This window comes from Fusarium venenatum (genome assembly GCF_020744135.1).
Source record: "Fusarium venenatum strain MPI-CAGE-CH-0201 chromosome Unknown EDB82scaffold_4, whole genome shotgun sequence".
NCBI classification, from domain to species: Eukaryota; Fungi; Ascomycota; class Sordariomycetes; order Hypocreales; family Nectriaceae; genus Fusarium; species Fusarium venenatum.
The window spans coordinates 1038932-1051046 of NW_027072132.1; the positions used below are offsets into that span (position 1 = coordinate 1038932).

General features: G+C 49.0%; 4 protein-coding genes across 4 annotated transcripts; all 4 read left to right on the forward strand.

Annotated features, from left to right (window-relative positions):
• The first annotated feature begins 385 nt into the window (after positions 1–385).
• On the forward strand, positions 386–3659 carry EDB82DRAFT_290335 (Muniscin C-terminal mu homology domain-containing protein). Its single transcript, XM_025737106.2, has 6 exons — positions 386–575; positions 665–757; positions 838–923; positions 977–1686; positions 1734–2768; positions 2814–3659. Exons 1-6 carry the CDS (start codon positions 537–539, stop codon positions 3509–3511), a joined length of 2661 nt encoding a protein of 886 aa, XP_025592000.1. The 5' UTR covers positions 386–536; the 3' UTR covers positions 3512–3659.
• Positions 3660–4211: 552 nt separating this feature from the next.
• On the forward strand, positions 4212–6387 carry EDB82DRAFT_467141 (mitochondrial matrix Mmp37-domain-containing protein). Its single transcript, XM_025737107.2, has 2 exons — positions 4212–4555; positions 4601–6387. The coding sequence occupies exons 1-2, from the start codon at positions 4535–4537 to the stop codon at positions 6092–6094; spliced, it is 1515 nt and encodes a 504-aa protein (XP_025592001.1). The 5' UTR covers positions 4212–4534; the 3' UTR covers positions 6095–6387.
• Positions 6388–6504: 117 nt separating this feature from the next.
• Positions 6505–9032, forward strand: EDB82DRAFT_467142 (spindle assembly checkpoint component Mad1). The gene is made up of 2 exons (XM_025737108.2): positions 6505–6681; positions 6733–9032. The coding sequence occupies exons 1-2, from the start codon at positions 6559–6561 to the stop codon at positions 8920–8922; spliced, it is 2313 nt and encodes a 770-aa protein (XP_025592002.1). The 5' UTR covers positions 6505–6558; the 3' UTR covers positions 8923–9032.
• Positions 9033–9872: 840 nt separating this feature from the next.
• Positions 9873–11797, forward strand: EDB82DRAFT_561127 (amino acid permease-domain-containing protein; the record flags this gene model as incomplete). The annotated part of the gene is made up of 3 exons (XM_025737110.2): positions 9873–10256; positions 10307–11485; positions 11537–11797. The coding sequence occupies exons 1-3, from the start codon at positions 9957–9959 to the stop codon at positions 11795–11797; spliced, it is 1740 nt and encodes a 579-aa protein (XP_025592003.1). The 5' UTR covers positions 9873–9956.
• Between the last annotated feature and the right edge of the window lie 318 nt (positions 11798–12115).

Genomic DNA, 12115 nt, shown 5'->3' on the forward strand with positions numbered 1-12115 from the left:
TTGTCCTCGTGATTTTTGGCGGATACCTAAAACTCGGCCAACCACCAAACGTTGCTTATTGCCTTCTCCACCATCCCTAAATCGAGCTACCCCAGCCCAGTCCAACCCAATTCAGTACCAACGCCAGCCCTGTCTTGTCTTGTCTTGTCTCTGCCAGCCTCTTCTCTCCTCTTTTTACTTTTAACTTGGTCCCTTTAGCCGTTGTCACTCCCAGCCAAGGTATTTGTTATTAGTGTCTTGTCACCACGGTTTCTCCCTCTTCAACCTCGAGTCGTCTTGGATCTGGACACTTTTGTCACTACCTCTCCGAATCATCCGATTACCTACAATCGTCATTGTTTACCTGACGTACTACTCTGAGGCCTACGTACATACTGAAGCTCCTACATTTTCGTCCCTCCGAATCTCGACCGAAACCCCTCTTGTTCAGCGACCGCAATGCGCATCACCTCTTGAAGCGTTTAATACCATCATTAATGCATTGCTCCCTCGTCCGCACATATATATAATTTTAATATCCTTTTGCGCCGTTCATCATGGAGGATATGGCCAGGGCCGAGTATCCCGCCATGCTGGTAAGTTCCTACTGCCATCGCCATGAGCAACGGGAAGACCAATGGAACTGTTGTTCGATTGAGCTCAACTGACTCCTTTTGCGCAATAGGCAGCTCTCCAGCCCAGCCAGGCGGTTCAAACTCTTACCGAACGAATGAAGCGCATGACCCGCGTCAACAACGAAGTCGCCGACTGGCTCCAGGTACGACAAACCAACAATGGCTACGCAGCGGCATAGCTCTCGTTGCGAGTCGTCGACATCCCGCTAATCAATTCCCACAGGAGCGCCGTCGCGTGGAGGATCAATACGTCCAGGGTCTAAAAAAGCTCACCCAATTCAAGGTACCAAACGGTCAATCAGAGCTAGGGTAAATCTACCATTCCGTGGCATCGGGTCGCAATATGCTTACAATTATTGCAGTGTTTTCCAGGCGCCATGGAACCGAATTATCGACTCGACTGAGAGCATTGCTCATGCTCACCATCAACTCGCCGATCGCATCGAGAAAGACATCGAGCACCCGCTACGAAACTTTTCCAACCGAAAGGACTTTCAAAACATGAACACCATGTCCAACAACTTGTCAACCATGGCCAAAGACCTCGATGAATCGCAGAACGCTGTCGACAAGCTCACTAAGAAGGGGGGTCGAGCAAACACTTCCAAGGTCGAGAGTGCTACATCCAAGCTTGAGTCTGCTACTGGGCAATGGGATTCACAGGCACCTTTCATCTTTGAGTCTCTCCAAGCTCTCGACGAGTCGCGTGTCAACAATCTACGAGATCTTCTCACCCAATACCAGACCCACGAGTCCGATTCGGCCCAGCGTGTGCAGGAGAATGCTATGGAAACACTGGCACTGATGCTCGAGATCAATACCGAAAAAGAAATCGAATCCTTTGTACATAGAGCTACTGCAGGCAAGGCGAAGCTTCCGACTCGAAACTCGACGCGCCAGTCATCGTTTGTTGGCACCACACCTTCGACACCCGTACCTCCAAGCACTGCCGATAGCACCAATCTGCCAGCTCAGAGCGCTCACACAGCGTCTCCTGCTCCAGTTACGGCCCCGACTTCTTCCCACGCCGACGATGACATGAGCGAGACCTCAATGCCCCAAGAAAAGCCAGGTATGCAAATTGACAAAGCACCAATGAAACCAACTAACAGAATACAGGAGGCAAACTGCGCCGTCTCGGTACCATGTTTGGTGGCCGTAGAAGACAGAGCATGCACGCCGGTTTCGGTCAACTTTCTCCTGGAAAGTTGGGACCCAGCTTCGGAAGATTGGGAACGAGCCACAGCCAAAACGATCGGGGCCCTTCTCCCAGAGCATCGTCCAACAACCTCCAAGAGCACCAACGATTGTCGTCTCTAGCAGAAACCCCTGATATGCCGCGGGTACCCGATGGCGAAAACGATACACCCAAGCCGGACGCGCACGAGAATACGAACGGAACGTCGCACAATGAAAATCTTATGGACAGCCCGATTCCACAGTCGGCTGGAGGCACCGTTAACGGCAATCACGAAATTGATCTGTCAAATGTCCAGCCACCTCCCGGCCCTCCTCCGTCGCACAAGCAGGAGAACCCGGCACCGCAAAACGCAACAAAGGACTCTGACGGATTCAACGTTCCACCTCCCATGAACGATCCTATCTCGGAAGCTCAACGGGAGGCTAAGCAAGAGTCGGGCGAAGACCCTGATCAATTGCTCAAGGTCAACATCCAGCAGACTCCTGTCGAGGATGAGGATCCTGATGCCAAATTGGCTGCACTTTCCAGCGTCGCCAACAGCCTCAAACTTGGACCGGCCACTCGTCGAAGTGGTACAGTTAGGGGACGTCGTGATGTGCGTCATACCATGTATGTGCCGCCTCCTAACCTCCCAGAGAGTGGCACCGATTCCCCTATAAGTGGTCTAGCAGCATCTCCAACCCTTGCACCATCTCCCTCCAAGGGAAGTGCAGTTGCTGCATTGGCGTCCGAGGCTAGCATTGCCGGTACTTCTGATACACAATCGGTGAGATCTGGCAACTCATTGGGCGGTGGAAACCATCCTCAACACGCTCAAATGACTGCCCCTGGTCTCAACTCGTCCATCATTGAGAGTGTGTCTGCTGTTTTTGAAGATGGCGTTCTCAAGTCGGCTTCTATTACTGGTGAAGTTGCATTCGTCAACAATCCAAGTGACTCCGGTGATGCTAAGAGTAAGTCGATATCTGTCATGTCTCATTCGTCACTAACATATCCAGGCTATGAAACCATCCGTATTAACAACTTTTCGGCCCTCGAGCGCATTGGTCCTAACCGCATCTTTGTGCAAAACTCATCCCCCGACAACCATGATCAGTTCAATCTTGATGTATCTCACCTCACCAAGAATGCCACCGCATTTTCTTATCGAGTATTCTCCGAAGAGTCCGACGTTTCAACATTGGCCGAGCATGTTCCTCTGCTCCTAAAGCCCGCGTGGAAGCCTCAGGGAGACAAGCTTGGCTTGCTTCTGCAATACCAGCTTAACCCGGCCGCCAAGATTACCGCTCCCGTATCACTGCACAACGTGGTCATTGTCGCAAAATACGAGGGTAAATCAAGTGGCGCCCAGACAAAGCCTGTAGGAATTCATCTCAAGGACAAGCACCTCGTCTACTGGCGCATCGGTGACCTCACCCTTACCGCTGAACCTCAAAAGATCGTCTGCCGCATTATTGGCGCAGAAGGTACAGAGCCCAAGCCAGGCCATATCGAAGCTCGATGGGAACTCACAGCCTCGGGCGATCAACCCGTAGGAAGCGGTATTTCCATATCTCGACTCGATGAGGGTAAGGGCAAGGGCAAGGAAATCTCTGATGACGACCCTTTCGCCGACGACAGCGCGAGCACAGAACAGAAGTGGGTAGACGTTCCGGTATCAAGGAAACTTGTCAGCGGCAAATACGAAGGACGATAAAACGGCGCTGTTGAATATTACCACGTGCATGGATAGAAGGCCAGAAATACGTTTCTGGCGGCGCATTGAATAGCGAGCGTAAATGGCTTGTTCGGGGTGAAACCTTTTTTCTTCACTCTTTTTTTCTTCCCCTTTGTTCCTAATGTTTCCTTTTTCTCGCTATATTTTCTTTGTATACGCATTCATATGTTTTCTGGACAAAATACAGGATATCTCGCTTGGAGACGTGGTGTTGCAAATCCATAGTTATACATCTGGGATCATCAAGAAGGACATATGTCCAAAGTATTTTGTTTCATTCCCTACGTGCCGGTATCAATGTTTTAATTGAGAGTTGCCTTGGGGATGTCTGACATACCATCTTCAACGTGACAATAACACAGTGAGCAGCAAAACATACCCTCCTCAGCTCTAGGGCACCAAAATAAACAATCTGGGAAGTCCGATCTAAGTTGTCGTCCCTTGTGCTCCTCGGCCATGCACCCTCAGCATCAATCCCTGTAGAACTCATCTAGCTTGTCCCAATCAATGACGCATCTAAGAATGTTCCTGAAACTCTTCTCCAAGCTGCCAAGTTCCGAATCGTCCAGTGACGTAGCAGTTCCTGGAGGGAGGTGGACCCTGTCCCGTTATGATGAAGCTTTTCTGTAATTGGTCATCCCACATTCCTCTTCTCGTGACCCACTTTGATCTATTTTCTACAGCTTCACAGCTTCTAGGTCAAGCCAATATCGTCAGACCCGACGATCACCAGGTTACCATTCGTGGTTACAAAAATATGCTCCACTGACTTCGATTCGATATCGGGGCTGTCGAGGGTTACCAGCATCGTTTGACTTGTATCATCACTTGAGCCTCTGACCCATCTTTTTACTCTTGCGAATGGAGCATTCCGGGTAGCTTCTTCCAGCATTTTCAAGGCCGACGTACCCTAGCTCTCTATCCAAGACTTTCACGCATCAATAGCTATCATCAGAATACTCGACTTCTCAGAAAACCTCTGCATACCGTACATCTCCAACCATGGCCTCAATTGGCCTCAGGGTAAGCTCCATGTACCCCTCCATACCCTCCCTCTAACAGCTTTAGTCCTCCTCGACCAGAGTTATAACCCTTCGATCCTCCCATTCTCTCCTCCCACGTCGACTAAACGCAACACAACAATACCTCTCCAACTCAAGATGGTACTCCAACTCGTCAAAGCCCTCCACAAGCAGCTCGGCAAGCTCGGATGAATCCATCGCAAACAGCGCATCCTCAGAACCCAAAGCCAGCAAACTCAACATCTTTAGCACAGAATGGGAAGATCTCGATACAAAGATCAGTAGCTTTTCCGACCTTCCCCATCGTCTCTTTGGCGCAAATCAACACATGGTCATCAACTACGAACTCAAAGAAGCTTTGCGCCTCATGCTGCGACAGTTTAACGCGCCTATAATGTACTCTTTCGCATACGGTTCTGGTGTCTTTCCTCAATCAGCTTCCAAAGCTAGTATATCCGAGTCCGACTTTCGAGCTGTTCATCCGAATCCCCCAGAGGCGCTCATCAAGTCGCAAAAGGGTACGCCGAAAGTGCTGGACTTTATCTTTGGTGTGTCGCATGTTGAGCATTGGCACTCGATCAATATGAAACAAAACCGACATCACTACTCTGGTCTTGCGTCTTTGGGATCCGGCGTTGTATCGCGCGTGGGAAATTGGGGTGCTGGTGTTTACTTCAACCCGTTCGTAGAGGTCAACGGTATGCTTATCAAGTACGGCGTAACGAGTATCGACAATCTTGTTCACGACCTTTCTTCCTGGGATAGCTTGTATCTTGCTGGCCGCCTTCAAAAGCCCGTCAAGATTCTTCGCGATCATCCTCGTGTCCGACTCGCCAACCAGCACAACCTCATCGCCGCTCTTCGAACTGCTCTCCTCCTCCTACCTCCCAACTTTACAGAAGTAGAGTTATACAGTACCATCGCAGGTCTCAGCTACTTAGGTGATCCCCGTATGGCTCTACCTACAGAGAATAAGAGCAAGGTGTCAAACATTGTCGACAACAACATCGTTCACTTCCGCCGTCTGTACGCCCCACTCGTCAAGACGCTCCCTAATGTCGACTTTACTGGACCCTGCCGCATCGACGATACAGATTGGATCATGAACCCTGATCCCGATAAGGGACTCCAACAGGACATGGACCCCATACGTCGCGGCAACATGGTCAGACGCCTACCCCAGACCTTCCGATCACGACTCTACTTCCAGTACCAGAAGCGATTCGGTATTCCCCGAGGAGAGTTCAACGAGCTCATGAAGGCGTCTACGGATAATGATGGCACCGCTGTGAAAAAGATGCAGGGCGGTGACTTTGAGCGTCGCATCGCCACCGATGAACCCCAGAAGCTTCACGAGACGGTGCGCATAGCCATCAAGCAGACAGTGAACTGGCCGAGTACAGTACAAAGTGCCAAAGGACTTTTGATGGGTGGTATCACAAGAACAATGCGGTATCTCGGTGAAAAGTACTCCAAGTACAAGAAAGATCAAATGAGCAAGACAAAAAAAGTTTCCGAAAATTCAGAAAAGTCAAACTGAAAACATACATCACTAGCGCATCTTATATAAAGAGGATGAGCAAGCGTCATTTTGGAGTATTGGGGTAGAAAAGAAGCATAAGAGACGAACTCTTTATGATTAGACACTTCTTAGGCTATTTAATTCAACGTTTCGCTACCCAGATGAACAGTAAATTGCATTCAGCCGTTTGACAGTCTAATAGCTATCCGAAGTGGCTGACGATGGCATCTACCCTACAATACCAACCTCAGGTTGTGATGTTTCGTCCGCATTAATTCAACAAGAGAATGGATGAAGCAAGATCAATTAATTCTATCTTTTCAGCAATGACATACATAAATAACCCATCATCTTCTATGATATGGAAGCCTCTGACTCAAGCTGGCCGCGATATCACGTGACAGCGTAACACGCTGGTGATCTAAACAAACCATGCTGCGACCGCGATTTCATTCAATCAACTCCACCTAACAACCACCACAATGCGCTCGCACACGCCCAATGACAAAGATGGGCGTGGAAGCCGCAGAACTCCCATATCCAACAGATTCAGGGCAAGTACATCCAACCTCGATCGTCCGCAAACGTCCCTACGAAACTCCAGGGTAAGTCCATCCAAAAACAAAACAAACAATGATTGTCTAACCGCGCATCAGATGTCCTTTCGCGCAAGCACTCAACCATCCTACAACCTTCTCACCGGCGAATCCAATCTCCCCCGTCCCGCCTCTCGAACAAGTTTCGTCCCAGAACCTGCCCGCCCCAGTTCGCGCGAAAGTCATAAGGAGAACATGCCGCCTCCTGAAGCGGACGAGTCTGAGAAGGGGAAACGTCAAATGGAGGCATTGAAAGCAGAGATAGGAACTCTACAATATCGCCTGCAGACGACCGAGCAAGAGAAAGAGATTGCCCTCTCGACAAGCAACAGCAAGGTTGAGCAATCTCGTAGAGAAACACAAGATGAGATCCAGAAGCGCCAAGCTGCCGAAGCCGAACGCGAGAAAGCCGTCGAACAAGCCGAAGCTCTACGAAAAGAATTGGAACAAATCAAAGAGTCAATCGACGACGATAAGAAGAAACTAGAGCGCAAGGCTCGTGACGCAGAGGATGAGGCCCGCTTGCTTCAGGATCAGCTTGAGGATCTATCCGCTGCCAAGGACGAAGCTGCACGAATCGCCGACCGCAAAGCTACCGATATGGAGATGCAGATTGCAGCTGCGAAAAAGACTGTCAAAGAACTTGAAGAGGAGAGTGAGCAGCGAGAGAACGCTCTGCAGCAGACACAAGCCCAATTGGCCGAGAGGGATGGACAGATCGCAAATCTTGAGGCTGATGTTTTGCGATTCAAGGCACAAAGCGGCGATGCGGAGACGATGGAGATTATCCGACAAGAACTCACAGAACAAGTCCAGCATATCCGAAACCTCGAGTCTACAAACCGTGAGCAGCTGTCCGAGCTGAAGCATCTACGATCATTGAGCAAAGCAGTCGAAGTTGTCGAAGAAGAGAAGCGAACCCTACAGCGAAGACTTGAATCTGCGGAGGTGATTGAAGCAGAGCTTGCCGAAGCTCGTATCCAGCGACAGCGACTTGAAGACGAGAGACTGGCTTGGTCTGCGTACCTTCAGAATGCCGCCGAGACGGACGAATCCCAATTCAACTCACCAGAAGCTGTCGCTAGAGCCTTGGTGGAGGAGCGTCTCAACAATGCATCCTACGTCGAGAAAGTGGGCGCGCTACAAGCCGAAATTACATCTGCACAAAACACCATCCAGTCTCTGAATGACGAAAAGGCCCAATTGAAGAGCGAAGTCGAGAAATCCAAGACCGCAGCCAGCGCGGCCAACACTGACAAGGCTCGCATGCGCCTCGACCGACAACGTGTTATGGCTGTCAAGGAAGTAGAATACCTTCGCGCCCAACTCAAGACTTTCGACACCGAGGACGAGACGCTTCAACCCGAGCAATTCGACCAAGCCCGAGTGCAACGGGTCCAAGAGCTTGAAGATCTTGTCGACCAGTACAAGAAGGAGGTCCAAACACTACACACCGAGCTGTCGTCTCTCGAGCCCTCGTCAACAGGCGCCCCTCAACCGGTTACAGGCAGCAAGCGATCGAGAGTGGAGGATGACAGCACTCAAGAACAGCTTGGACAGCTCACAAGGAAGAAGCGCAAGCTGGAAGAGGAGTTGACCAAGGCCCGGAACAAGATTTCTCTGCTGGAGAAGGACTTGTCTACCAGTCGCGAGCAACTCAAGGCTGCCAAGCAGTCAACACAAACACGCGTCTTGTCGCTCAAGTCAAACCCGACATCTGACTTTGAAGCGATCAAGAGGTCGACACTCACAGCTCTAAAGAAGGAGAATGAGGAACTCCTCGCCACACTCCGCGGCAAATCATCATCACCCATGATTCCTACTTCTGTTCTTGCAGCAATGGAGCGCGAAATCACAGCAGCCAAGGCGGAAACAGCATCAGCCGAGAAGCGCACCCGTCGTCTGAAGGAAGTCTGGGGTTCCAAGTCTCAAGAGTTTAAAGAAGCCATCTTTTCCACGCTCGGCTGGACCGTGACATTTATCCCCAACGGCAAGATGCGAGTCGAAAGCACGTTCTACCCATCGCAGACGGACGAGCATGAGAACTCGATTGTGTTTGATGGTGAGCGCGGCACGATGAAGGTCGGCGGCGGTCCACGAAGTGATTTCGCGAGAAGGATAAGCGATCAGATTGGATTCTGGGTTAGGGAGAAGGGGTGTATTCCTGGGTTCCTGGCTGCGTTGACGCTGGAGTTTTACGAGGAGCATAGCAGAGCGGCTCAAGCAAAGGCCGATGGGATGATGACTTAATACCCTTGTACATTATGGAGTTGTGGGTTTGCGTACATAGAGGCATGTTGAAGGTATCCCAAGATATACTGGGAATGTTAAATAACATAATTGTTACCCTCTGATGTTAATCATTGATGTCTTATCTGTCGCCATACTTTGACGGGTATCATGGCCATTAATTGTAATCCACTTCATCGCATGGTTCAACGGCTGGCACGGGAATAGCAAGCCAACATAAGCCTCAAAGTCTAGTCTCCACCAAAGATCCGTTGAGCCGCTTTATTTACGTTAAAAGAACAGGGGTCTTGTCATTCCTGGCATGTTTAGTTATTGGAGTAACGTAATTGATGCGATAGGTATTTACTTGTCGAATCAATTGATGAGTGTAGCAATTGACAGTTGTAAATTACAGCATGTCGTTCTGAATCTACAGTGGCAAAATACTGTCGAACCACCGCGGGCGATGAAAACGTTTTTTGATCGGGCCGAAATCTTGTTTGAGACAGAGATCATTACTATCAATCAAGATCGACATCTTCATAATCAAGGATGTATCTTCTCACTGTAGCAAATATTAGACTGCATCTCTATTTATTATTGAACCTTTTGTTAAAGTCTTCTCCAATTCCTGGTGGAGTGAGTGGCTGTAAAAACTTCTTCAATTTCACCTCCAGTTTGGAGTAAACATATTCTCCACATACAATTTCTCAAGATAACCTCATCCAGACCAAACGTTCCCCATGGAGACTTACGTAAAGAAACAAAACCAACACCCGGGGAAATAGAGAAGCCCCCTTTTTTAGATCGTGGAGATTCTCTCAATTGATAGCGAATTTATCCCATATCGTGAAAAATGCAAGAGTCAGAACCATGTAAAAAATCTGTGGAACCCACTTCACTAATGGCGTTTTTTTTTTACTATGGGGCGAAATAGAACCGGCTTGCATTCAACAAAGATCTTTTATAATGGGGCCATAGTAGCCAGACTTTTTTTCTCCCTTTGTCCCTTTTTGTTTCGTTCATTCTGGCTTATATCCAGATTCATTGTAAAGATGGCTGTCGAAAAAGTCACTGATGCCCCTGTCGTGGGTGAAAAAGGTGTCGTGAGAGATGTTGACGAAAGAGCTCCTGTTGGCAAGGAGACGTTTACCGCTACAGGAGAAGAATATGAGCAGGATGATTTCATGACCAGGACAGGCCTCAATGCAAAGTCTTTTACGAGAAAGCATTATGGCTTGGGTCTTGTTGAGTTGGATCGCAAGATGAAGCCCAGACATCTTCAGATGGTTGCTATCGGGGGATCAATCGGTGCTGGATTCTTTGTTGGTTCTGGTTCTGCTTTGAGCAAGGGTGTAAGTGATGAATCTCTTGTTTTCAAAACAATACTGACTGTTTCTTATAGGGCCCTGCTACTTTGTTCATCGACTTCTTCCTCGTCGGTGTCATGGTCTTCAACGTCGTCTACGCAATGGGCGAGTTAGCCGTCATGTATCCTATTTCTGGAGGTTTCTATACCTACGCAGCACGCTTCATCGACCCTGCATTCGGCTTCGCGATGGCTTGGAACTACTGCCTTCAATGGGCAGCCACGCTTCCCCTGGAACTAACAGTCTGCGCCATCACCATCCAATACTGGGCCCCTGATTCGAATCCCGGTATCTGGATCGCCATTTTTCTCGCCGCTATTACTATTCTCAACATGTTTGGCACCCTCGGCTACGCGGAAGAGGAATTCTGGGCTGCTTGCTTCAAACTTACGTCTATCTCCATCTTTATGATCATCGCCCTTGTGCTCGTCTGTGGCGGAGGACCTTCGAGTGGTAGTTATGACACGTACCAAGGATTCAAACTCTGGCAGGACCCAGGTGCTTTCAAAAATGGATTCAAAGGATTCTGCTCTGTTTTTGTTACGGCAGCGTTTTCTTTCGCGGGCTCCGAACTTGTCGGTCTCGCTGCAGCTGAATCTCGAAACCCGACCGAATCAGTCCCCAAAGCAATTAAACAAGTATTCTGGCGAATTTGCTTGTTCTACATTGTTGCGCTGTTGTTTGTCGGTATGCTGGTCAGCTGCAACGACGAAAACCTCCTCAGCTCAAGCTCCTACTCCAACAGCGCCGCGTCGCCTTTTGTTCTTGTCGGGAAATATTCTGGTCTCAAGGGTCTCGACCACTACATGAACGCCGTCATCTTATCATCAGTCTTGTCACTCGGTATCGCTTCAGTGTACGGAGGATCTCGAACGCTTCTTGCTCTCGCACAACAAGGCTTCGCGCCCAAGATTTTTACGTGGGTTGATCGCGCTGGTCGACCTTTGCCATCTGTTGGATTCATCATTGCTTTTGGATGCCTTGCTTTCTTGAACCTCGATGCGGCTGGTCCTGTCATTTTCGACTGGCTTCTGGCTTTGTCTGGTTTGGCTATGCTTGTTTGCTGGGGCTCTATTTGTCTCGCGCACATCAGATTCCGAGCTGCGTGGAAGTACAATGGGCACACCCTTGATGAAATCCCCTTCAAGGCTATTGGTGGCGTTTACGGGTCGTGGGTTGGTTTGATTTTTGTTGTCGTCATTCTTATTGCTCAGGTACGTTTCTTTCACAATCTCACTCCTTGAACACTCTCTAACAAGCCACAGTTTTACGTCGCTATTGTTGCTCCTGTAGGCGAGTCGGGTATGGGAACAGTTGAAGATTTCTTTATGCAATATCTTGGACTGCCTATTGTTTTGGCTTTCTGGGCTGGAGGTGTTATCTGGAAGCGAACAAGCTGGATCAGCATCGACAAGATTGATATCGACACCGGACGACGTGAACATGATTGGGATTCAATCAACGCTTGGCGAGCGGAGCTTGCTACGTTCCCTTGGTGGAAGAGGTTGATGTACACACTGTTTTAGATCTTCACGTGGATGGATATGATTGAAAGATTTAGAGTTGACGAATGCGAAAAGTTTTGGATTTCAATACGACCATGAGAATTCGATACTTGACTTCTGTTCATCTTAACGTGAACAATTGTCGAACGGAATGTTTGGGACAATTGGTTTGTTCCAGCCTTACTTCGCCTTTGTCTTGTGGGAGGATTCTCGTGGTCAAGACAAAGAACATTTCCAAGTCTTGAAACACAGCAGGCTTAAGTTGGAGAACACGGTAATATTCAGAACACAATGTCTGATTTTATTCAGCTACAAGTTGTATAAAGGCCATGAACCGTA